The sequence below is a fragment of the Pan paniscus genome, chromosome 1 (genome assembly GCF_029289425.2).
Source record: "Pan paniscus chromosome 1, NHGRI_mPanPan1-v2.0_pri, whole genome shotgun sequence".
In the NCBI taxonomy this organism is placed as follows: Eukaryota; Metazoa; Chordata; class Mammalia; order Primates; family Hominidae; genus Pan; species Pan paniscus.
In genome coordinates, this window is record NC_073249.2 from 79,204,336 (window position 1) to 79,230,538 (window position 26,203).

The 26,203-nt window shown below is 37.0% G+C and overlaps 1 protein-coding gene and 1 long non-coding RNA gene across 3 annotated transcripts in view; one reads left to right on the forward strand and one right to left on the reverse strand.

Annotated features, from left to right (window-relative positions):
- Nucleotides 1-4,420: 4,420 nt before the first annotated feature.
- Nucleotides 4,421-26,175, reverse strand: GORAB (golgin, RAB6 interacting). Of its 2 annotated transcripts, XM_057302112.2 has the most exons (6): nt 24,668-24,854; nt 21,868-21,979; nt 18,722-19,079; nt 15,694-15,795; nt 13,434-13,574; nt 4,421-6,231 (listed from the first exon to the last, which is right to left on the reverse strand). In XM_057302112.2, the coding sequence occupies exons 4-6, from the start codon at nt 15,747-15,749 to the stop codon at nt 5,784-5,786; spliced, it is 645 nt and encodes a 214-aa protein (XP_057158095.1). In that variant the 5' UTR covers nt 15,750-15,795; nt 18,722-19,079; nt 21,868-21,979; nt 24,668-24,854; the 3' UTR covers nt 4,421-5,783. The 2 variants fall into 2 exon arrangements, with proteins under 2 accessions (XP_057158095.1, XP_003824689.1); XM_003824641.5 differs by lacking the exons at nt 21,868-21,979; nt 24,668-24,854 and adding an exon at nt 26,028-26,175.
- The window catches only part of LOC130541446 (uncharacterized), a 78,019-nt gene continuing 71,659 nt past the window's right edge, over nt 19,844-26,203 (forward strand). Inside the window, exon 1 of the long non-coding RNA XR_008955502.2 lies at nt 19,844-20,090. This is a non-coding gene — a long non-coding RNA (uncharacterized LOC130541446). The remainder of the gene's footprint in view (nt 20,091-26,203) is intronic.

Here is a 26,203-nt window from a genome sequence, read left to right on the forward strand (position 1 = left end):
AGCAATAGGAACAGGACAGGTTGGGGTAATTTTCCTCAAATGGAGATTATCATGGTATAGGCAAAGGCTTCAGGAACTCATTTCTCAGCTCATGCACTAGGATATGATTTCAGGATGTCCTCAAGTCCTCTCCAGGCACACCATTCCCCAGTTCTCTCACCTGCTCTCTGATGCTTGGCATTTCTTTAGCTAGGGGCTAAAAGTTATACTACACAAATTAAAATACATTACTTTAAAATATTCCACTACATTAAAATGCAAACACTCTTGGGAGAAGTGATCTACTAACTTAAAATTTCCCCAAGATTCAAGTAACTGTCTTCAGATCTTCTCCAAAGAGCATATTTTGAAAGAAAGAGCACTGGTGCCCTGAAAGAGGGCTTAGGCTAAGAGAAGCCATTGTTTGCCTAGACTTTTGTCTAGAATACAGACCTGTCTTGTGCCATGGGAGACTAGTAGGACCACAGGAGACCTTGCCGTCTTCATTTCGTATCTTCTGAAGTGGTCAGACAGACACATGGAGAGGAATACAGCAATAAGACACCTGCTTCTATCTGCAGGGCTTTCCAGTGTCTCTGTCAGAGTTGGGTACTTCTTGTCCCATCTTATGGCTACTGGGAATCTCATTTTTCATCCTGTTGAAACACCTGGCACCACCATAGTGTGCAGTTTAGTTGATCACTAGTTCTAGGGTCCTCCCTCTCTTCCACCAACAGCCATGCCTACTGGTAATTTCTGAGGGAAATGCACATGAGGTGAATGAACCACAATATGGGAAATGACCCAACATGCTTCAGGGCTAAGCAACTGTAATCATAATTCTACCAGACTGTACTTCCATATTTATGGCTACTGATTTTTCAAGTTTGTGTCTGGACTGCCTGGTTTTTGCTTGGTTACAGATATGAGATAGTTAATTCTGCAATTTTAAATTTAGTGAAAGCTCTGGCATAAATACACAGCTTCAGAATGCTGGATACAACTAATGGCCACATGTACTATACACATGGTAATATTACCCAACGACTGAAATAATGGCTCATGAAATGACTCTTCTAACTCCAATTGTTCATTTCCTTCTCATTCTCCCTCTAACAGCAGTGACACTGTACATTGCAGGGTTATTTCACTCCTCAGCTGAACCTTTGGCCTAGTGACTTATCCCTTGAGGCATGCTATAATCACTAAGAAATGTTATCCCTGTCACATCTTATTGCTTAATTATGGTTCTATTTTAGGCTCATGGAATCATTTGGCTTGGAAAGACCTCCCTTATATGTGATCTTTGAACAAGCCTCCATGTTGAGTTATCCTTGAGCTCACATTGTCTGTTCCATTTACATCTTGTTCTGACTTAAGCAATACTTATTGCCCCTTGGTTCCACAACACCCTGAAAAATTGTAATGAGTGCTAACATTTATGCTGTTTTTCATCTAAAGAGATACCATCAACCCTCAGTCAGAAAGGTCTGTTCTTAAAGTAATTTTTCCCAATACTTGATGGAGTTTTGCACTGATGAATCCCAATGGGTCCCCTATTTTAAATCAGTGACAGTCTAAAACCTTCCCTCTTTCCAATTCACTCTTGTCCTGGGGACTGTTCTTTTCAAACTCAAAATCTGCACATATTGTCTTTTTTTTTCTTTTTTTGACAGGGTCTCACTGTGTTGCCCAGGCTGGAGTGCAGTGGCATGATTTTGGCTCACTGCAACCTCTGCCTCCCAGGCTCAATTGATCCTCTACCCCAGCCTCCCAAGTAGCCGGGACCACAAGTGCACACCATCATGTTTGGCTAATTTTTTGTATTTTTGGTAGAGATGGGATTTTGCCACATTGTCCAGGCTGGGCTTGACCTCCTGAGCTCAAGTTATTCGCCCACTTCAGCCTCCCAAAGCGCTGGGATTACATACACTGTGTTAACATAGATATTTTTGTTTTTTGTTTTGGTTGTATATGTGTTGCTCCATAGTACTAAAGGCGAACTGAAAGATATGGTAGGTCCTAGGCACATGCATAGATTGCAAAACTGGATAGAATAAAATTAAGAGTGTTTTACAAATTTGGGACTTCTGGAGGATACATCCATGTTCAATGTTCCAATCACTTAGTTTGCTTTCCATTAAGACATTGTTTCATATCAACCTGTTTTATGAGTGTAAATCCTATTGCTTCAATTAAAGTATAAGCTTCTGAAGAACAAAAGGCAGAGATCATATGCCTCTTACATAGCTCTGTCCCTATAGATAGCTATACTCAGTTGTTTGATCAATTGCATAAATAAATGATATTGTATTTTCAAGACAGCTGTTTGGCTTTAGAAGCTTGCACAAATAGCCTGACATTAAGATAAAGCCAGATTGGAGAACAGTGTCCTGCTTCATCCCACCAGAGAATAGTTCAAATCAGGCCTAGGATAGATCTATGTTGAGAAAGGGTATAATTACCCTGATCCAGAGTGGCCCCAGGTCTTGCCTGGCAGACTGAGTTACATCTATCAGGGCCTTTTAAAGGCTGACTTGGTTCCTTAGAAATATAAAACTCAAAACATCATTTATAAAGGTCACTGGGAATGGCCTGGGTCAGAATAACTTGAGTTCATTTTGTGCCAATGCCATGAAGAGGAAGTTGCTGAATATTTAGATAAGTTCCTTGAGAGTACTATGTTGCTAAATGCAAACAAAGAATGAGAAGTTTATAGCTGAATTTTTACTCTATAATTCAAATGCCAATCCAGCAATGAAATATGCTGTAGGAATTCCAGTAAGAGATTATCATCTGACTTGGAAACCAGCTGTCCTCAGTGAGTACAAAGATTTACCACCTGCAAGTGCTGTAATTCAGCAGAACTATGCGGAGGTGAAAAACTCAAGTTTTTATTTAAGTGCAATGAGGACTGTGCTTTAAGAAATTTTGCTTCTCTGAAACCCCCCAAAAATGGCCCTAAAGAAAGGAATAGAAAATCAAAGTATAAAAACCCTTCTATTCAGGAATTTAAGTTTACCCAAGTAAATGTATACTTTAAGTGAGAATTACTACAATTTGGTAAAGATTATCTTTTAAATAGAACAAGTGTGATAACACAAAGGAATTGGCCCCTAGGTTACTTTTCACATCATTAGGAATCCTGATACACCTTTGCTCTAACAATTTGAGAAGTGGAAGCAAGGAGAGTAGTTTAACCCGAGGAGGGACAGCTCTATAAAATGCTGCAATAAACTCATGGCAGTAATTTTGAACCAGTAATTTCCTTCACAGAAATTAACAATTATTGTGTATTTGTGAATTTATATATCAAAGCCCTTCAAATGTACTGTATTTTATTTTAAATATGTCTGTGTCAGGGCGATCCTGGAAAAGCCAGTGCATATGGTCTTCATACCAATGAACCCTCACTTCTCATTCGCTCTTGTTCCTCCCACAGATGGGATACAGCTGCCTTTGTATAAAACTGATGCAATATGATTTTGTCACTTATATCATCACCTGAGCACTCTGATACCACCCTAGGAAAGCCAAGCAAGATAACATTTTTTCAAAATAATGGGTTCAGTGGACCTTTTACAGCCACATTTGAAAGCACTTTTCTCTCCCTCTCCCTCTCTCTCTCACACACACACACACACACACACACACACACACACACTCTTCCTCAATGGGTTATAGAGCAAAGTTTGCAAGTGGAGGGATGCAGTGCAGTGAACTTCACAGCCTGAAATATGTAAGTGACACATCTGTAATATGGAACTGCAACTTTACTAGCACTTTAAATTTCAAATGAGCCAGCTGGCCAAGCTGCTACTGAAATCTTTGGCTCTCAAATTCTTCACTATAAAATAAAACGAGGCTGGGCGAGGGGGCTCACGCCTGTAATCCCAGCATTTTGGGATGCTGAGGAGGATCACCTGAGGTCAGGAGTTTGAGACCAGCCTCGCCAACACGGTGAAGCCTCGTCTCTACTAAAAATAGAAAAATTAGCCAGGTGTGGTGGCAGGCACCTGTAATCCCAGTTACTTGGGAGGCTGAGGCAGAAGAATTGCTTGAACCTGGGAGGTGGAAGTTGCGGTGAGCCGAGATCGTGCCACTGCACTCCAACCTGGGCGGCAGAGTGAGACTCCATCTCAAAAAAATAAAAGATTAAATTAGATTATCTCTGAGGTCTCATCTAACTTATATTTTTTTCATGGTTCTCATTTCTTCATATATCTTTGAAGGGTTTAGACTGAGAATTAAGATTGCACATGCCTGCATTTAACCAATATTATAAAACCTCACTGATAATGAATTTTCCTTAACAGAGGCTTAATAAAAGTAAATAACTGTATGTACCACAAGGAGATCCAAGATGCATTATTGTCACACAATGCTTAATACATACTAAACTGTTTGAAATTTTTTTAAGGTAAATGAAAGACACTATAAGTACATCAGACTTGTTTATTCCTTAGAAAAAGAAGTGTGTTAGACAATGAAACTGTTGGCTTTTATGTATTTCATAAATAAAAGCACAACTATCTAGAAATGCTTCTGTTTAGAGAAGTCAGTAGTAAAATGTTATACTTTCAACTCAAATTACATAATATAAAAATATAAAGCTCATCTATATTACCAGAAGATAATACCCTCAAACAAACCCATTTAAAAACAGGATGTCCCTAAGTTTTTCAGAAACTTTTATGGATACAATCTTATACTTGTGCTTATGTTCTCTGATAATAATTCTTTTTTAAAAAAAAAAAGTCCTCAAAGGTAATATTTTTACTTTTTGGAATTTCTGATAAATCATAATGTGATATTCACAGACTTTGTGAGAAAATTACAATATTTATTTACACATTTACATATAGCACAATGTATTGGTCAAGTACTAGTAACAGGCAATTAACAAACTAATAAGAAAATCAGCATTTTAACAATTTAAATGCTTCATGACAGGGTAATTCATGTCCAACATATCAAACACATATTTATAGATAACTTTAGAAAGAAAATACATAATTTTTTTGAGAATCACAAGTAGCAATGATATTTTCTATATTATTTTCAGCCTCACTTTAGAAATGTTTTAATTGTCTAAATTTAATCAATTCATCAATTAAAGGAAAGACAATAAAATAGTAAAATTATGTGTTTATATATGTGTGTGTGTGTTTCAAATAACAAAACGCAGGTTGTAAACTAAAATCATTGGAAGGCAAATTGAAGACAAAAGTGATGCTGGTTTAAGTTGTCTGGTTCTTCACATAAATTCCAGTTTCCAAGTTGTGTTTTACAACTCTAGTAATATCCAGATAGATAATTCAACCCGCAACTTTTTTCTTCTATTCCTGTTTTTCTCTTGTTCACACTGTAATTTTTGTCTTTTTACTGATACTGATTAAATAAAATAGGACTTCCAGTCTTAATACGTCTCCCAGGAGAAGTGAAATGAGTTTAACTAGGTATTGAGTATCATTTTCCATTTTACTTTTCTATATTTATCTGATCTAAAAACACTCCAACCATGTAGTTTTTCTTCCATCCTTTTAAGTCACTTACTTTCAGTAAAAAGGGTAAGCGGAAGACTGAAAGAACTGGGCCAAAATCAAGGTGAAACATACCCCTAGAAATACAGTTATCATAATTTTGGATTTTAGAATGGCCAAACATATTAATTTACTAAAACTAATCATGAATTCAAAAATCAGCATTGTTTTAAAGAGGTTTTTATTGGAGGTCAGGGCATGATCTACTGCAAAAAGTATACTTTACTCAATACCATATTAGCTCAAAAGAATACCAGAACTTCATGTGGCCAAAGCAGCTGAAATGTCATTACCTTCTTGATTTGGGCAGTTTGGACTAAGAAAGGGGATGCTACTGGAATTTCCACACTGTTCATCTACCTTTGGGGAAACAGCTTGTTCTTGACACTTTTTGTTCTCTTTAGCAAATTCTAATGTCACACTCTCCTCCGCAGGCTGAAATGGCCTCTCTAAACGAACCACTGGTCTCCTTGATTCTACTTCTTGTTCGTGTAGCAATCTCTCGACCTCCACCTCAAGCTCCAAAATCTCTTCATCGGCTTCTACATCTAGTTGTTGCATCAACTCCTCCAACTTCTTGGCCTTTCGGAGCTCATTTTGCTGTATGATCGTACAAAGGTGTTCAGTGAGTTGCTCTTTTATCTCAGTCTTGCGCTGTATATCTAGCTTTGCTGCAATGTACTCTGCTTCAGCCCTGTCAAACCGCTTCCTGTAAGGATGTGTATAAAGATAGGTCCATCAGTTTTCCATTGAAGAAGATATTCAAAAGAGGATCTAGAAACAATAACTCAACTCCAAAATTGGGAAAAAATATATAATGAAGATACGGATATTACTACTTTACAAACACTTGTCTACATGTTGGCCAGACTAGGCTATGGCTGCTGAAACTTTCACAGTATCCTTACTTGAATTCACCTAATGAAAACATGTTATTCTGCACGAATGTTTTCTTTACAAAGCTGTTTTTGAGTGAAGGCAGGCTAAAAGGTTAATTCAGTGGTATGCTAGTTCTGGGGTGGGAGGATGGGGAGCCCTGATTTGTAGCGTTCACATTTCCATGGGATAATTACTACCACCCTGTCCAATTTCAAGCCACCAACGTGATATTACTGAATGCAGAACTGGGAAGAGATACACAAAATCCACATGAACCAGGGTAAGCTAGCTTCAGCACACAGCTGGTTAAATTTATGAGAAGACAGACAAGAGATGGAGAAAGTGGAAAATTGTTCTCTTGATTAATAAATTAGAAAAAAAGAAAAATTCTGATGGAGAAAGATACGGACAGTGGTCGGGAGATGAATATAAATGGAACAGAGCACACCCAGCAAAATGATACTGGGTGAGGGCAAGAAGTAAACATCAAGTAGAAAACCTCAGGATAGCTATATGCAGGATTTCTCAACCTTGGTGCTACTGACAATTTGGGCCATATAATTATTTGTTGTGAGAAGCTGTCCTGCACTGTAAGATGCTAAACAGCATCACTGGCTTCTACCCATTAGTTGCCAGTAATTCCCAAAATTTATGACAACCAAAAATGTCCCCAGGCATTGCCAAATGTCCCTTATTGGACAAAAATGCTCCCAGTTGAGAATCCTTGGGTTAAGTTGTTCTCACTCTCTCCACTACTCCTCTTACACTCTTACTAGGAAATTTTACATAGTTACACATGTATAAACTCTGTTGACAGGTAATCTTATGTGAAGTCTTATGTGAAATAGGGCAATTCTACTAGAGAAGTCACCTTGCAATCTCACTTTTTTTCTTCTGCATTAGGTCAGTACAAAAAGAAGAGTTATCGTGTCTTAATTTATTGTCTTTTGCCTTTTCTATAAAATTTGTTTTCTTTTTGCAACAAGAGGGTCCTTCCTCTCTTGCAAGAAAAAAGATTGATTTCCAACTAGTTCTTTAATTTCATTACCATTAGCAGTTGTGAAGGCCATGCTGCTTTACCTGTTATGAGTGCCTACCATCAACTTAGTGTAATAAGTAGCTTCTAGTACAAGAGTTATAGCAAAAAAGAAACAGGTATATCTCCTAATTTAGGATTCTCTGTCTTGGAAGAAAATACAGTGAAAATAATAAATGGCTTTCATTTTAGAAAACCCAGGGTTCAAAACCTTCCTGACATTTACCATGTGTACCCGTTTCGGTCAAGGCTTCTTGTGGATACAAAGAACAGATATCCAGTCAAACTAGCTCAGGTAAAAATTGGGTTTTATTGTAGGATACACGAGGCAATTTCATAGACATGTCATCAGAATCAAAGGCTATTCTTTTCAATGCTTAGAAGCAACACATTTTCTCTCATTTCAGCTTTCCTATCATATTCACAGGCCAATATGGCCACCACCTGCACTCTGTATCAAATTCACTCCACCCAATCTCTCAGTGATCCAATTCCACACTCTCAGAGGAGAACATAGGTTTGCCCGGCTCATCTCAGTTTAAACAGAACTCTTAGTGTCAGGCCATGCCGTGAACCACTATTTAGCCTATGGATTAAATGTACTGGAGTCGGTAGCCCATCACTATTCTAATTAGGTATGCCCCAGGTCAGCATCCTGAGTCCAAAACACAGCCAGGTTCCTCTGGAAGGGGTTGGGGAAGAGGCATGCAATAACTGAAAATTCCAGCAGAGTGACTCTGAGCAGTTACTTAAGCTGAGTCTTGGTCTACCTGTAAAACAATGATGATAATAATACCTCATAGGAGTTTTGAGGATTAAACAGTATAAATGGGGCAAGCTTCCAGTTTTGTGCCTGGTAGGTGCTCAAGAAACAGAACTTCTCATTTAGAACACCAGAATCAAAAAGTACTGTTAATATATTAGTAAGCATGAATCTAAAATTAAGATTACGGAAAATTTAGGGACCTGGTATTTATACTTGAAAACTCATTTACATAATGTTAATTTATCCTATTTCCTTTTTTAACTGTAAATATAGTAAATGTAAAAATGAGAGCACCCATTATCTTTCAATAACCCTCTATGTTAAAAGAATTGTTCTAAAGGAACTCTACTGGATACCTAGTTCCCTTATCTCCATACTTTATAACATATCCTGTTCATGTAATGTTCTTGCAACAAGACAAGAGTTCTGACATTCTCTATAGGTGTATGAATACCCTGCCCTGACCCTGCCTCAAACCTCCCTTTTCTGCAAGTCTGTGGTCTCCTTCAGCCAGTCAAAGTCAATCAGTAGAGATTTACAGTCTGGATTCATGAATACTGAATTGAAATTAACATTTGCAAACAGGTCCCTTGGTTTCCATTGATCTATCACCCTGGATAAATCACTGAAGATTTGTATTTTGTTTATTTATTTAAAGTCCTTCTGGCCAGAAATACGAATATATATTCTCCTACAGAGTGATTTAATGTTTAAAATATTGATTAGTTTCACAAACTGCACTACCAGCCTATGGTCAGGTGGGTAATACCAAATTAGTGTATGATGACATTCTGGAACAAAATAATAAGAGCATTATACATAACACAGTAAGACAGAGTGAACTGGAAATGTAATTATAGAACTGTTTTGTTATTTTAAAGGGGGATGGAATGAATTAATGAATGTTATTTTTAAAGGATTCTAGAAATTGTCTCTTTGTTTTGGTATCCCCTGAAATGTTTAAAAACTCAACCATTAACCCTCAGTATACCACTGGGTTCCACGGGTCCATTTTTAGTTTTTCAGTTCCTTTTCTGAGCAGTTCTCACTATTTGTATAAATTAGCATTTCACAATTTTTATCTTTTCTTAAGTCTTTCAAATAATGAGAAAATTTACTTATTTAAAAAAACAGAATAAAATAAATTATATTTTGCAATTACCAGAGAGGTCCAAAGAACCCTTTCATAAATCTAAGATATATTATAGGATTATTGCAGTATTTTCATATTTCCTGTATCTTGAAACATTTTGCCATTTCATCATCCTAGGAATTATTTCATCATTACTTATCAATTATTCCCTTTTGTAATAAAAAGAAATTAAAATAAGAAAACGATCTGAAAGGATGATGCAATAACTTATCATTGTTGAGCTTCTTTACTGTGCTGTACAAAGTATCATGTCACCTCCAGAAAGTATAAAAGAAGACTGAAAACACCATTTTTGTAACCTGTTTTTAGTTTTCATTTTCTGCCTATCCAGTATTTGCAAATAGAGACGACTGACAGAGGAAGACATTTTGCCACTGTTAAAGAAATCAAAAGATGAATGGTGTGGTAGGCTAAAAAATGGCCTCCCAAAGATATTCACTTCCTAATTCCTGGGACCTGTGAATATTACTTTCTATGACAAATGAGTGAAAATTACCTTATATGGAAAAAGATGTGATTAAGATAAAGGTTTTGAGAGGAGTTTATTCCAGATTATCCAGCTGGACCCTAAGTGTAATCACATGCATCTTTTTAAGAGAAAGGCAGAGGAAGTTTAGAGAGAGAAGAAAAAGTAACATAACTATGGAGGCACAGAATGGCATGGCGTGGCCACAAGCCAAGGGATGCCCACAGCCACCAGAAGCTGGAAGAGGCAAGAAATGGATACCTAGAGTCTCTGAAGAAATCACAAATCTGACACCTTGATTTTGGATATGTGGCCTCCAGAAATGAAAGAGAAGTAATTTCTGTTGTTTTAAGTCACCCAGTTTGGATTACTTGTTATGGTAGTCTTAGGAAACTAATACAAATGCAGAGACACATTCTAGAGTCTAGATGATAAAATCGATCATATGTGAAATCTCAGATGAGTCTTCAGCAAAACATATCCTAGGTGAATTTTCTCAAACTTAAGAATCAGTCAGTAAAAAATATATTTCTAAGCATAGAAAGGAAAAATGATTTTATCATAGAGTTAATCATTTCAGCAGGGAGAACATACACCCAATATTTTACAAGTATCTAGACTATCCTGTGTTGCTACAAGGATGTAACTATACTCTCTCAGCTTTTTATGTTTGTGAGTCAAACATTACTTGATACAAAGACGGTTACCATGCTTACATTCTTATTAAAATTTTAAAGTTGTTTTACACAATCCCTTTTAATCTTACTTTTAAAAATTACTCATAAAGTGATTTAAAAATATTCGTCTGTGGGTGTATGTTTGCATGTATGAGGGTGTCTATGAAACCTAGATGGTCAATAGTGATTTAAAAAAATGTTCTACATGCAGCCACTCTGGATTTTATAAACTGGTCTGCACAGCATATGGCAACATTGTAATCCCAGTGGTGAACAGTAGCAGTAGCAGCAGTAGCAGCAGTAGCAGCAGTAGCAGCAGTAGCAGCAGTAGCAGCAGTAGCAGCAGTAGCAGCAGTAGCAGCAGCAGCAGCAGCAGCAGCAGCAACTCTCTCAAATTGGCTCAAAGTGCTAGTCTTCTCAGAGGTGTCTACCCAAACACTGCTCTACAGAAGCCAATTTTAAAGCAAGTTCTGGCCTATTCACTATCCAAGAACCTTTTGTGGACATAGCACTGTACCAAATACTATAGAACTAAGATATCATTTTTATTAAAAAAAGAAAAAACAAGGAAATCTCCCATAAAAACTGACTGTCCTAGGGATTATCTTTCACTTCAAATCTGGACCATAATATTATTTTACCAATCTGTAATTTCTCAATAACCACAAATGCAAGTTTAGAAAATAATACCTTAATCTTACACATGAACAAGACACACTACGGTTCTAGTCACCAAAGTCTTTGTTTCCCTTTGACTCAATGCAAGAGCTTCGGCTTTTGAAAATAGCAGCACATGGCCAGGCGTGGTGGCTCACACCTGTAATCCCAGAACTTTGGGAGGCCGAGGCAGGCGGATCACCTGAGGTCAAGAGTTGGAGACCAACCTGGCCAACATGGTGAAACCCCGTCTCTATTAAAAATACAAAAAATTAGCCAGGTGTGGTGGCGGGCACCTATAGTTGGGCTACTCAGGAGGCTGAGGCAGGAGGATCGCTTGAATCTGGGAGGCGGAGGTTGGAGTGAGCCAAAATCGCACCACTGCACTCCAGCCTGGGCAATAAGAGTGATACTCCGTCTCAAAAACCTAAAAATAAAAACAAAAATAGTGGCACACAACATCTACTTACATTCAACTACATCAATATTAGTACCATGAGAAACTGTCATCTGTAACTTACTAAAGATTTAAAAATTTACTAAAATTTCATTTAGGATACTTATAGACTATAGGATGTTTTCTCCTTTAGTAATCCCACCTTCTTTGTTGTGGTTCTTAGAAGGCTAAAACTATGACATTTCTTATATAATACTGAATATGAAAAGGCATCTTCCTCCAGTTTCCACTAGGACAAAATTAAAATCAAATTACTTTTCTTTCTTTTTTTTTTTTTGAGATGGAGTCTCGCTCTGTTGCCCAGGCTGGAGTGCAGTGGCGCAATCTTAGCTCACTGCAAGATCCACCTCCCGGGTTCACGCCATTCTCCTGCTTCAGCCTCCTGAGTAGCTGGGACTATAGGCGCCCACCACCACGCCCAGCTAATTTTTTGTATTTTTAGTAGAGATGAAGTTTCACCGTGTCAGCCAGGATGGTCTTGAACTCCTGACCTCGTGATCCACCTGCCTTGGCCTCCCAAAATGCTGAGATTACAGGCGTGAGCCACCGTGCCCGGCCTCAAATTTCAACTGAGGTACCTAGTACTTCTACCTTATAATATGAATTATTCATATAAAAGGCTACAAAGGCATAAAAATGTTCCTCTGGCAAACTTATGTTACAGAGAATAAAATGTGCTACAAAACAAGGCTTAGTTTAATCTTAAATAAAATCTCTGTTACCTCCCTTAATGACCTTATTAATGGAAATCCGGAACCTCTGGTTATCAGCTACTGACGGCATTCTTTTAAGTAGTTAATTAATAAAGACAACTCTAAGTCTAATAGCATATGGTCCAACAACAATTACAAAAGTCACAAGGACAACCACAAGACTCTTTCTTAAACACTCAACAGTTTATTAAAAACCACCATCAAGCATTTCCACTTTAATAAATTGTTATATAAACATTCTGATGTTGTGGTTTACCCTGGCCTAATGAGGCATTCTGATTGATTTCTAGTGTAACAGAGAAAGATAGAAAACTGAGTCATTAACACAGCATTCCCTTGTGAAAAAAGACAAACCAGGATGATTAAAGCAATGTTGAAAGGGCTGAAAACCCTGAAATTGGACATATTTTTTTGCCCTTTTATCTGTCTGCAAAGTCCATGTAATTCATTACATGTGTTAGTTCATTTTAAAAACACTCCATGGTATTTTTTCTCTTTTAAAAAATGCCAATGGTTGAAACCAAGGAAACATATATTAAACCATTTCATACAGAGTATAATTGAAAAGAAAAAAAAGAGAAAATATTTCAAATTTCCAAGACAGAGGATATGCTTAAAATATTCATAAGCTTTTAAAAACTAAACTAGATCCTCTTACTCTGATGAAAGCTAAAGTGAGGACTAGACTTCAATCCTATAGGACCATATCAGATATCAAAAATTTTAATGGAAAGAACACAGACTTGGTGTCAGAGTAACAGTTTTGGGCAAACCACTCAGATATTTACTTTGCTAGATGCTGAAAGATGAGCAAAAACACTTCCAAACATTAAATAGCTGAGGGTTCCGCAGCAAAGACTAAAACGTAAATAAATAATGCAAGAACTGCTCTAATGGCACACGAACAAGGTTAACTAGTAGGGCAGAGTTAAGGAAGACTTCACTGAAGAGGAGACACTTGAATTAGCACAAAAGAGGAATAAATACAGCACTGAATGGGGTTGTTTTGAGGCTTCAATGATGATATACATAAAAGCCCCTGGAACACCTGGCAATAAACATTAATTAAATCATACTCCTTGTTCAGATTCAATTTCCCCAACTCACCGAGCGTATGAATAGTCTAAGCTGGCCTGATCAATCCGGTTCCTGAGAATTCCAATGTCAGCTGATACCATGTCATCTAAAGCCTGCAACTCCTTCTGGATCCGCTTTAGTTTCATGGTCTCTGCCTGAGTTCTTCTGGATCTAGAAAATCAGGTATGTGAGTGGGAAAATAAGAACATTTTAAAACCATGTGTCCATATACAATGTAAGTGAAAAAGCAAGATACTGCATATACATTTATAATTTATATTTTAAAAGTTAGAAAAAAATCTGAAAAATTGAAATAAAGTAAAAGCTGGTTAACATTTGAGTTTTTGAAATTTTATATTTGCATGTTTCATAAAGTAACAAATAAGTCTAAAAAAACTCAGCAAATAGTTCATTTTAGATTGCTATTCATTCTGTAAAGAGAACAAACACTAAAGGAATATATCTGTATTCCCTTTACATTGAAACATTCAACAGAGCTTTCCAAATTTCTAGTCTTTAATTCTTCTTCTTGCTAAGCCCATTTTCATTTGTCTGATACTTACCTGACATTAAGAACAGATAGATGTCTATACTAAACCACACCTCTTTATATATCTGAGAACATCCACTTAGTTTTAACTTTCTTGGGACCCATTTCCCCAAACTTTTATTGCTTTGATTCTTGTTCTCTAGGAAAACTACTAGTTACCAAAATTCTTTATGGAGCTGAACATCAAAACACTCATTTTCCTTATTTAAAAGCACATCCAACCTCATCATTTCTCAATCCCCTCTCCCAAGTACAATATATACTTAAGAAAGGGAACAAGCAAGTAAAAAAGCAACCCTTTAATCATGATTTCACTCATTTCAAATTTTCACACACATTGTGAAGGAAGAAGAAAAATCCCCACATAAATCCACCATGTTACATAGCATATTCTCTTGATTTCTACTCTTAGGCATTTACCCTTCCTTTCTGCCTACAAAACTTCACTTAACAGTATGATTCTTTTACGTCAAGTACTTCATTGTCCATTTATTAATAGTTCAAACATGTTGTATTTCCTTACACTTCTGTTTATACTGGTGCTGTCTAAAATCAAAAGCACTTATGAGAAGAACTGCTGAGCCTGTACATCTTTTTGTAAAACCACAGAAAACAGCCTTCCCATCTCTTAGAAATTGAAGACTACTAAAATGCTTTAACTATTTTTAAATAATCACTTACCAAAAAAAAAAAAAGAGGGCACTACTCTTTTATCTGCTGGTTTTTTCCTTTGAAACATAGTAACTCAGTGAGTTGCATTATTTCCCATGCTTCAAGAAAGATCAAGGTGTACCAGTAGTAGAAAAAGAAAAATCACCATTTCTCAACTACACTCACTCCTCTGGCAGACAAAATTCTGAACTACTCTTATACCCATCACCTTCTTCCCTCTTCTCCTGCCCCTACACATACTCCAGCTTCAAGCAGTAACAGTTTGACAGACTTTTCTGGAAGTCTAAAAAGAAAATATACTTCCTTGCATTTAGTTTTCACTATTCACAACCACTGATTTATTGACTAAGTTTAGTTTCCTAAGGCCACAGGAGATTAGACAGAAACTACAAAATCAGCAAGAGTGGTGGGGGATGGGAAGAATGATTCCAATGGGAATGTTGTTGTGTGGGGCTGGTACAATGCAGTAAATGTGAAGGGGCTGCTGATAGACACTGGAAGGTGAAAGAAAAATTGAATCTCATACAGTGCTCATAATAATGACCCTGAGTCATCAATAAAAAGTTAAACTATATCATGTATCTTCTACTTGTGAAGGCGGGGCAAATTATTTAAGAAAAATGCCCACAGGAAATACAATTAAGATTCATGGGAGTATGTCACTTATGTAGAAAACCTTATTCCTCTCTACACATCAAATGATTAAGGCCTCCCCACATAAAAATTAAAACTTGCATTTGTTGCTAATTTACATATACTGATAGCTATTTACTGCTTCCCTTATGAATGTGTAGATGGTTAAAACTGGGAGCACTAATGAAGGTCTTTAAGTTTTAACTGCAACTATATTTACAAATTTAATATGCTCTATGCTTAAAAAGTTCTCTTTAATAAATTATAACTAGTATTTCAGTATCACTTATAAAGCATAATTTGTTTAGTTAGTCTTAAAAGTAATGGTTGAAGAAAAAATATCAGTTTATTAAAAGAGACATGGGAAAACAAATATAACGCATGACACAACTGGTTACAGGTTACAAACAGCCTCTCCTGGTTCAGGTGCCTCACCTTTCTGCAATAGCTTTAGCCAAAAGAGCTTTTTTACGTTTATTTTTCTCTTCCATTAGCCGTTGTTCTTGTTGGAGGACTTCCCAACGAGATTTTTCTTGCCTAGGGGGCAAAAAAAGCATAAAAATGAGTTTATGAAAGAAAAAGAAACTGCTACCCTATCCAACACCTTACCAGTCTCAGACCTCTAAGTATAAAATTTAATCAAGAAGATTTATGTATATGTTCTTTCAAAAGTCCTCTTAAAAGAAACCCATCTGCAGTTCATTATTTTGCTCTAATGGGAACAAAGACTACGATCTAAAGTAAAGAGGCTTACATAAATTGGACCTCTGAAATCCATTATATATATAATCTAGGAATCCACAAACTGGAAGCCAGAATACTGTGGCATGTGTTTAGGAGTACAAAGAAATTTGTGTAAGTTAATTATGTATTATATGCAGAATGGAGATTAATAAAAATTGGTCTGTAGCTGATGTCATATTATTTATACCTTTTAGAGTTTTCTATAGTCTCCACCACCTTAACATGTTTCAGACAATAACCAATGTTTATTTCATATATTAATATTTTCTTTCAATTTGCTCACTTTTTCCCAACTCTTAAGACTTTTTTTTTGTCTTTCTTTTTTCCTTTTTGTGGAGAACAGGGTGTCGCTATATTACCCAGTCAGGTCTCGAACTCCTAGGCTCAAGCTATCCTCCCGCCTCTGCCTCCCTAAGTGCTGGGATTACAGGTGTGAGCCACTGTGCCCAGCCCAACTTGGACATTTTTAAACAAAGTAAAACACTAAGAGCTAAGACTGGAATGCTGGGCTAAAGAAAAAAATTCAAAGATGTGAAAACATGTATTGTCCTACAATCTGTCCAATTCTAAAATAAATACATTAAAATTTCCCATAAAGTCATGAGCTTGATGTCAACTCAAATTAAACAAGGTATTGGCAAAGCTATTTATTCCTATTACTGTCACTTCTTACAGCCATTATATCACATACCTCTATTCCCAAATCTAGTAGCCACTTCCAAAATTGTCCTTCTCTCTCCATTTCTACACCTTCCACCTTAGTGCTGGGACTGGTCATTTCTCACTTTTACTATTGCAGGCATCTCCTCACCAGGCGCCTTAGTTCCACAGCTCACCCTGCACTCTCTTGCATATGATCTACAATATTGACACCTGGGATTTCTCTAACCTTTATTTTGATTGCGGCCTTTAGCCCTCAGAGAGCTTCATGGTAACTTGCTGCATTAGTGAACTTGCTAGGAAGGAAGGCATCCCCTGCTTCCGATCCTTTCTCATTTCTTTAATTCTCTACTTATTCATCCCCTGCTTCTGCTTCTGATCCTTCCTCAGTTCTGCTTTTTTTTTTTTTTTTTTTTTTTTTTGGGACAGAATCTTGCTCTGTTGCCCAGGCTGGAATGCAGTGGCATGATCTTGGCTCACTGCAACGTCCACCTCCCAGGTTCAAGCAATTCTTGTGCCTCAGTCTCCCAAGTAGCTGGGACTACAGGCATGCACCACCATGCCCAGCTAATTTTTTTGTATTTTTGGTAGAGACAGGGTTTCCCCATGTTGGCCAAGCTGGTTTCAACTCTTGGCCTCAAGTGATGTGCCTGCCTCAGCCTCCCAAAGTGCTGGGATTATAAGTGTGGGCCACCGCGCCTGTCCTCCTTCCTCATTTCTTTAATTCTCTACTGTTCTCTGGCTTATCCTTTGCCACCTCTCCCAGAGAAATGAGGTATCATCTCTGAACATTCTCTAGGACACAGCTTTCCTTTCTCCTCCTTAAAACCTCAAAATTTCTCCTTTACGTGAATGGTTTGAGGTTACAGGTCTTTTATGAAAATTCTTCCAAGTATCCAAAAAAAGAATAAGTTTCCCTATAACATCCAATCCAAATTGTCCAGCTCAATGTAAACTTACCTCCTATTTGTCTCAGGCCTTTGTTAGTAAACTACACTTAGAGACACTTTAATGTATGCACTTGTTCAATATAGGTTTCATAATTCATGTGGTTTTATAACTCTTGTCAAAATGATTTCTTAGTTGTAAACCCCTAGTGGACAGGAAACATTTTAAATTCACAGGATAGAATCTGGATCAGCAGAGATTAAAAAGATGTCAGAGATTAGAAAAAAAAAAAGATACTTTGAAAAGAACTCAGAAAAGAGAAAACAGAGAAAAATGTCATTCCTTCTCTGTGAGAGATAAATCAGGAGCAAACAAAGAAATAAGAGTATATATTAAAACACAAGCTATCAAATAAAAAATTCTAAGATTTGCAAATCAAAAAATGGCATCTTCCACAAGAACAGTGTAGCTAAATTATGAAGGTTGTTTCTAATACAAAGACAGTAAAGAATAAATAAAAAGAAATCTAATGATGAACTGAGTTATATCATTAGTCCCCTAAATTTCCTACACTCTCTCCTTTGACCATCCCTTCTCGTCTCTCCACAAGTTCCAATTTCTGGGCCAATGGAAATAGTCTGGAAGTTGAAAAAAGGGGTCAATTTGGGCAGAGGCACTATGCATATAAGAACTGCTTCTGAGCTGTGATTGCGCCATTGCACTCCAGCCTGGGCAACAGAGCGAGACTCCATCTCAAAAAAAAAAAGAAAAGAAAAAAAGAACTGCTTCTGCTCAGTGTAAAAGGCATAAACTTTGGATCCAGACAGACTTATATGTAAATCTCAACTCTACTATTTACTAGCAGTGTATTAGCTTTAGGAAGGTTCATCTTTTCTGAGTCCCAAATACCTCATGTATAAAGTTTAAATAATAAACAGGCATTGTAAGGCTGTTATGAAGACTAAAGAACATAAAACATACAGAATGCCTGTGTCCAGCTTATATTTAGGCGGTAGCTATTTTTCAATAGTTTATACATCACATTCCTATGATTGAATGAATATAAAGGAGAGAAAATGTTAAAATAAACAAATTATATTTCCTTAAAGCCCATTGGGAAAAAACGGGTTAAATGAAAAGTCTCATGGACTTTTCATAAAGACTTACTAACAATTCCACTTTCTTTTTCTCCAATTTGCAATCTGGCTTTGGAGGTAGAATCTCAACATTGTTGTGACCATCATGGGAATTCTCAAGTCCCAGTTCCTTTGGCTGACTTTCAATGCCCTGTGGTTGTCCATCACCAACAGGGGAGGTGAGAGTGAAATGACTCGGAAGAGTAGGGGAAGAAAAAGGTGGTTTTTGAACGTTAACTCTCTGTTTTGGTGCTGAAAGCAGCTGCTCTGGAAGTAATGAGGTTGATCCATCTTGAAGCCCAAGTTTTTGGCTTTGCTCTACAAGGGCTTTTTCTCGCTGAAGTTGTTGTCGACTTTTCTTCGCAGGGAGACGTCGCTGTGGTTCAAATGGATCTATGTAAAAGAAAATAGAGGAAAATTGCTTTGTGTGGGCAGCAAATAATTATAATTCCTCTAAGAAAATAAAAAATTAACATTAAACTTTGATAATTCTAGTGGTTCTCCTACCCCATTCTCTATCTTGAAAGTCTAGGGGAAAAACAGCCATCTTCCTGTAGAGTTTCAATAGTTTTCAGATCATAATGTTAATATTTAACAGAAACTGCCCCATCTCTTAATTTATCTTCAGAGAAAGTCCATCAGTGAGTTAGGCCTTAGGTCACAAAGTGAAGTTTCTTTTTCAACTTGATTTCATAGTTGTCAAAAGAAAGCAACTAATTTTGACCAAATCAGGGAGATGACTGAATTATCTGGTTTTAAATTTGATTTATGGTTCTGTCTGCTCTCCTGAAACAAAATGGTGGTTGCATTTTCAAATGGGATTACCCTCTCTTAAATTTTAACAGCTTTTAGGGCAATTTGGTACATATGTGATACATATTCAGATGCTATAACAGGCATGTAATTGAGTGAAGTCTCTTATTTCTAGGAATGCTAGTTAACCTTAAATTGTTGTCTTTCATCCTACAGAACAATCCAAGGTTGTACTCCCCGAAGCCTAGTCAGGCTCTAATCAATGCATTCAAACTGATTTTAATAGTAGCCTCAGTAAAGCAATAGAAGATAAAACAACTGGGGGGAAATATCTTTAAAGTTATAAATAATAACACTTCTATTATACTTTTTGGACTGTCCACGCCAGTGTTAACATCTTAGGGCAGACAATTGGAGAATCTGACTCACATTCATACTATATTTAATAAGATCTATAAATAGCATTCTCTCTTAAATGCCTGGGAAGTGAAGTTATGAGTTCTTGTAAACGAACAACTCAAATGGGACTTTCAAATTTGGCATATTGACTTTTGACGCAAAACAAGCTTATTATTTGAATTTCCCAAAGTATAGTTAAAAGCTCTAGAGTCACAATTCCAGCTTTGCTTCTGCCCAGCTCAGTGACCTCAGGTAAGTCAATTATTTATTCAATACCTTAGTTTCCTCATCTATCAAGCTGGTTGAAAATTAACCTGCTCTACTTAATGCATGAAGTTGGTGTAAGAATTAAATGAGATATGTACAGAAAATATTTTTTAAAAGACTGAAGTACTATCAAAAGCAAATGTTATTGTTGACTTTAGCCAGAAACACAAAGTATCCTGTATCTTGCAACAGGAACACATTCTTGGCTCTGATCTTTATTCACACCATCAAAAAATGTCACTTAGCCTGCTTATCTCCCTGTTGAACTCATTAGCTGAATTATTAATAGTTCCTCTGAAATTCAGGTAGTAACTTCTATTTTATTTTGCATTTTTACAGAACCTACCTATAAGACTGAAAATGCTAATTTTAAACAATAAACAATAAGCAAATCAGGCCACTTAAACACAGAACATACTGCTTCCCACACTCTGTATTAGGGGCTGCAAATATCAAGGAGACTGTGGTGAACTGAAAAGCGTAAGTCTAGTGTAAAGGGGGCAAATTCCGAGTCACCTTTAGTCAACTGCTATCATTAAAAAATGTAGGTCACCATAGCCAGATATTTAGATTTTTATGATTACAATTTAGACTTTTATGTAAAATATCTTGATTTTTAAATGTAGGGAACTGTATCAATCAGGAAAATCTAGATTACGCTGTAGGGGCAAATCTTAGTGGTTTTAAACCACAAAGGTTTATTTTTCATTAATGCCATGTGCCAACTAAAGGCTAACAGAGAGGTTCTGCTGATTAGTCTCTCAAGGCTCTAGGCTGACTGTACAGTCAGTATTCAGTGTTGCTGGCCACCACAACACAGGGAGAAGAGAGAGGTCAGGAAGGTCTTGCTACAGCAATCAACTGCTGACCCAGTAGTGACATAACACTTCTGCTCACAATGCAATGGCTCACCTAGTACACGGACCTACCCCCAAACAAAGGCAACAGGTATAGCTGGCTTAGCAAATAACACAATGATTATCACCATTATTAACTAAAAGAAATGTAAAGATTGGATAAAAGAAAGAGAGACAAAGAAGAAAGAAAGGAATGAAAGAGGGAGGGAGGGAAGAAGGGAAAGAAAGGAAGGCAGGCAGGAAGAAAGGAGGGAAAAAAGAAAGAAGGGGAAAGAAAGGAGGCAAAGCTGAAAAGCCACATACATTTTTGGGTTAAATTAAGCTAATGGGCTACCAGTTTGTGATATATACTCCATATCCTTTATTTAAGCCCTGCTCCCTCCACCTCAGAAAACTATCATTTGAATCATATGTTGATTATTCTCTTCCTTCTCTAATAGTCATATTGCATCTACAAATATTTCTAAAAAGTATTTACTTAGTTGTTTAACTTTACAAGAAGGGTTTTGTGCTGTACGTCTGTTTTACTTAATATTACACTGTCAATAGTCATTCATATTGTCTATGTTGCAGCAGTCATTCATTTTGTTGTATAACATTTCATTGTGTGAATAAACCAGAGTCTATTGATCTTCTTCCACTGATAGACATTTAGGTTGGTTACAGGTTTTTGCTTTTGCAAATTTCAATACTGTGTCTCTTATTTTACATGTACAAGAATTTGCTTTGGATATTATCTAAGAACTACTGAGTCACAAAATATAACTTTAGAAGAAATGTGAAAATGCTTTCCAAAGTGTGCTCCCTCTAGTAATGTATAAGATCCTGTGGATGCACTTTCTCTTCAATATACAATATTGTCAGATGTTTTAATTTTTGTCAATCAAATGGGTATAAAATAGTACCTCACTGTATTCTTGATTTGTAATTCTCTGCTCCTTGGTGGTGATGAGCATCTCTTCATATTTCCTTTTCTAGGAAATATCTATTCATGTCTTTTGTTGACTTTTCTTTTGGCTTGTATTTTTTATATATCAGCAGAAAACAATTAGAAAATACAATTAAAGAGAATATATTTCAATACCAGAAATTATTACTTATCTAGGAACAAATCTAACAAAAAGATGTTTAGTACCTCTATAGGGAAAACTCTAAAATTTTATTGAGAATTTAAACAAGTACTAAATAAATGGAGACATATACCATGTTAGTGGCAATGTTAATAATATGAAGATGAAATTGATCTAAAGATTCAATGCAATTACAATCAAAATTCCAAATGGGTTTTCCATTAAATTTGGTAAAATTATTAAAATTTTTATATGAAAAGATAGAAGGTCAAGAATACTGGCTGGGTGCAGTGGCTCACACCTGTAACTACTATACTAAGTATAGTAAGAAATTAATTTCTTAAGACGTGGAAATGTTGGCTATTAAAAAAAGGTTGACATATTTGAATACATTAAAATTAAGGCCTGGAGTGGTGGCTCATGCCTGTAATCTCAGCACTTGGGAGGCTGAGGGAGAATTTCTTGAACCCAGGAGTTTGAGACCAACCTAGGCAAAATAGCAAGATCCTATCCCTACAGAAAAAAAAAAGAAGAAAAAAAAAAGAAAGAAAACTAGCGTGGTGTAATGGCATACATCTGTAATCCCAGCTACTTGGGAGGCTGAGGCAGGAGGATCGCTTGAGCCCAGGAGTTCAAGGTTATAGTGAGCTATGATCGTGCTACCGCACTTCAGCCTGGGCAACAGAGTGAAAGCCAGTCTCCAAAAATAAAATACTTTGTTCATCAAAAAGATAAAAGTGAAAAGATAACTTAAAAACTGGGAGAAGATATTCATAATGTAACTGGCAAAGAATCAGTATGAAGAATAACTCTTCTGAATAAATAATTTAATTAAAAATTGACAGCATGTGGCTGTACTGTTTTCTTCCAATTTTTCATTATGAAATAGACCATACGTCAAATATATGCATGTGTTACACTCATAAACACACACACTCAGTCTTCCGACCTATATGATTAAAAAGAAAGTTTAAGAAATAAAATATGACCGTAGTAGAAGTAACTACTCTTTAAGGATAGACATAATCCTCCTTTTAGAAGAGAGAATTTATTTCCTGTCTCCCGAGTTATATGACTTGCTTTTGGTAAATAAAAGTAGGAGTGTCACATGTCATTTACTGGTGAAAGGATTTAATTGCCAATGTTCAATTTTCAATCTTCTTTTCTTCCTACTATGGTAAACTCCTACAAGACAGCATCAAAAAACGGAGTGACTGTGCAACACAGTCACCTGCCAAACCCACATTAAACATGAAACTAGAGTGAAAACCAAATCTTTATTTTAAACAATTGACTTATTAGGGCTATTTGTTACTTTAGCTTAACTTGTCTTGACCTGATTTCGTAAATACCAATACCTCTGAAATTCCCTCTCCCTGATCACATTCCCACGCCTCCCCACTATATACAATCATACATCACTTAACAAAGGGATACATTCTAAGAAATGTGTTGTAAGGCAATTTTGTCCTTGTACAAACATCACAGAGTATATTTACACAAACCTAGATGGTACAGCCTACTATATACTTAGGCTATATGGTACAGCCTATTATATACTTAGGCTATATGGTACAGCCTTTTGCTCCTAAGCTCCAAACCTGTACAGTATGTCACTATACTGAAGACTGTAGGCAACTGTAACAATGGTATTTGTGTATCTAAACATAGAAAAAGCATAGTAAAAACAGGGTATTATAATATTACCAGACCATCACCATATATGTGGTCCGCTGCTAACTGAAATACTGTTATTGAGTGCGTGACTGTATATATTATATATACGCTAGCTGATCCTTGGTATATGAGGATAATTGGTTCCGGGATCCCCATGTATACCAAAATCTGTGCATACTCAAGTCCCACAGTTGGCGCTGTGAAGACCACATACACCAAAAGTTGGCCCTCCATATACTCAGGTTTCGCATTCCCCAAATACTGTATTTTTTAAATGCACATTTGTGTATAAGTGAACCATCACAGTTCAAACTGTTGTTCAAGAGCCAAGTGTAATTACATATACTGTATTAACAAACATTTTAATGCATGTGGCTACAGTTAATACTAATATATTCCCACCAGCTGTACAGTAGCCCGCTAGATGAGTATACCACAATTTATTTATCCATTCCCTTGTTAATGGACACTTTGGTTGTTTCCAACTTCTTAATATTATAAACAAGACTATTAACAACGTTCTTGACCATGTTCCTCAATGCCCATACAGGGGTCTCCAGAGTACTACTGTCCTTATTTTTCCTGGCAACCAACTCCATCTTCCTAAATTATTCAATAAATTTTTAAGGATAGAGAACAGCTAGAAATGGCTTTAAAATTAAAGGGCCAAATCCTCTAATTTTACAAATAAGGAATCCAAGGAGAAAAGATTTAGAAGAAGAGCTGGAGTTCTATATGCCAATCACTGTGTTTAGCTACGGGTATACAAGGAGGTTAAGATATTTTCCGTCCTCGAGGTGGTCACGGACTAGCGATTTGGTTTCCACACTACAGTGGGCCTTGAAGTTCAGGTCCTTACCATCCTCTATCTACCCCCGGTTGCAAAGATATTTCAAAATATACTTCTACATAATGAATATGTTGTTTAATTTAGATTTTTATATTAAGTCGTCTTTACCCTGGAAAATGCGCCTCTGCTAACACACAACCTTTGTGAAATCTTCCCAAGCTCCATCCAATCCCCGGCAGAGTGAGGTTCCTCTTGTCTCTGAAGCAAGTTCTTGCAATATCTACTATCACATAACTTTGTGGTTTGTCTCCTCATGAGTCTACTGGAGTCAGACCAGAGGCCAGGGCACTTGTACCCTGTATATCAAAGTATGTGAATGGATGTTAAAAAAACAGAGCAAAAGAATTTGAGTATATCAAGCAACACAGAGTCAGTTAACCACACAGCGTAGCATAACCTTTATGATAGAGTTTTTAAAGTCCCCTGGACCAGTCAAAATGTCCCCAATCGATATAATCTACATTGGCCCTATCTTACTAATTTACTTCTTTTCCCACTTGTCTGCCCTAGATTATTCTCATATTTATGCTAAAAATGCACAAGCTACCAGAGCAACATCCAATTTCCCCACAAACGCTAATAAAAGGTTTACTTCATTTGCTACCGAAATAAAGTATTTGAATTAAGGTACCAAGAGTGATGTACACTTCTTACAGAAATTGTGTGTACTACCACGATAACCATACAGATCACTGCGAAATTTCAACCACAAGCAAAGTGCAATTAATATTACTAAGTTTTCCACCAACAATCAGCAAACTTAATTCAACAAAAAAAAAATTGTACAAACCCATTCAATGATTACTCTATAAAGCCAGAGAGAGAAGCACAAGGTTAGCTTACTCCAAAGTCAGTAAGACTGTATGTATATAAACATATAAAGTCTTCACATCTACCCTCTCAAAGACCCTTTTGGTTTGCTGATTCTCAAAAATTGGGAAGTACTGCAAAAATCATCTGGCAACCAGAAGTGAATGCAACACTCCAGATGAATTGTGAAAAGTACCGAATTTTCGCCTTTATTCAGACGCCTGTGCTCCTTTTTTCCAACCATCTGCTTCTATAAATTCATCACAATTCTAATACGGTGTGCGCCCCTCCTCCTTCCCTTACCCTGACCCTAACCTTCCAACCATTGATTCCTGCAGCAATCTTCCCTAAGGGAGACACCCCGGCTGTAGGCTCACTTCCTCTCCCAAGTCCCATTCCTTTCACAAGAGTCAAATCCCTACAGTGGATTCCTGGACCGTTTTTTCTAAAAGAAGATCCCAGTCCTCTGGCTTGCCCCTCCCGTCGTGACTCCCAGTAAGTCCTCCTCTGAAACCCCCTAATCCAGTCCACATACTTACAGCGCCTTCCGCTAACACAAACGCAGCCGCTTCCACGCCCCCTTCCCCAGCCAAAGCTGCATCTCCGCCTCTTCCCCTTAAGACCCAAGAATTAAACCACTGTAAACCCATCTTGTTACCTTTAGTCTGCTTTAGTCTCCTCAGTTCCTCCTCAGAGAAGCCTGCCCAACCTTGCGCCATCGGCCCGGGCCACCGGCACCCCCAAAAGTGCCCAAATCTTGCAGCCGCGACTGCCAACACTGCTGCCCAGCGCATCCGGGTTTTTCCCCGGCCGCGGCCAATCAGTGCATCGGGC

Excerpts from the sequence above, each read along its gene's own strand:
- GORAB (XM_003824641.5), bottom strand. The coding sequence starts at position 26,163 with ATGCGCTGGGCAGCAGTGTTGGCAGTCGCGGCTGCAAGATTTGGGCAC. Across the intron at positions 19,080-26,027 it reads GAGACTAAAGCAGACTAAAG|ATCCATTTGAACCACAGCGA; the intron begins GTAACAAGATGG and ends TCTTTTACATAG. Across the intron at positions 13,575-15,693 it reads GCTAAAGCTATTGCAGAAAG|ATCCAGAAGAACTCAGGCAG; the intron begins GTGAGGCACCTG and ends CTGATTTTCTAG.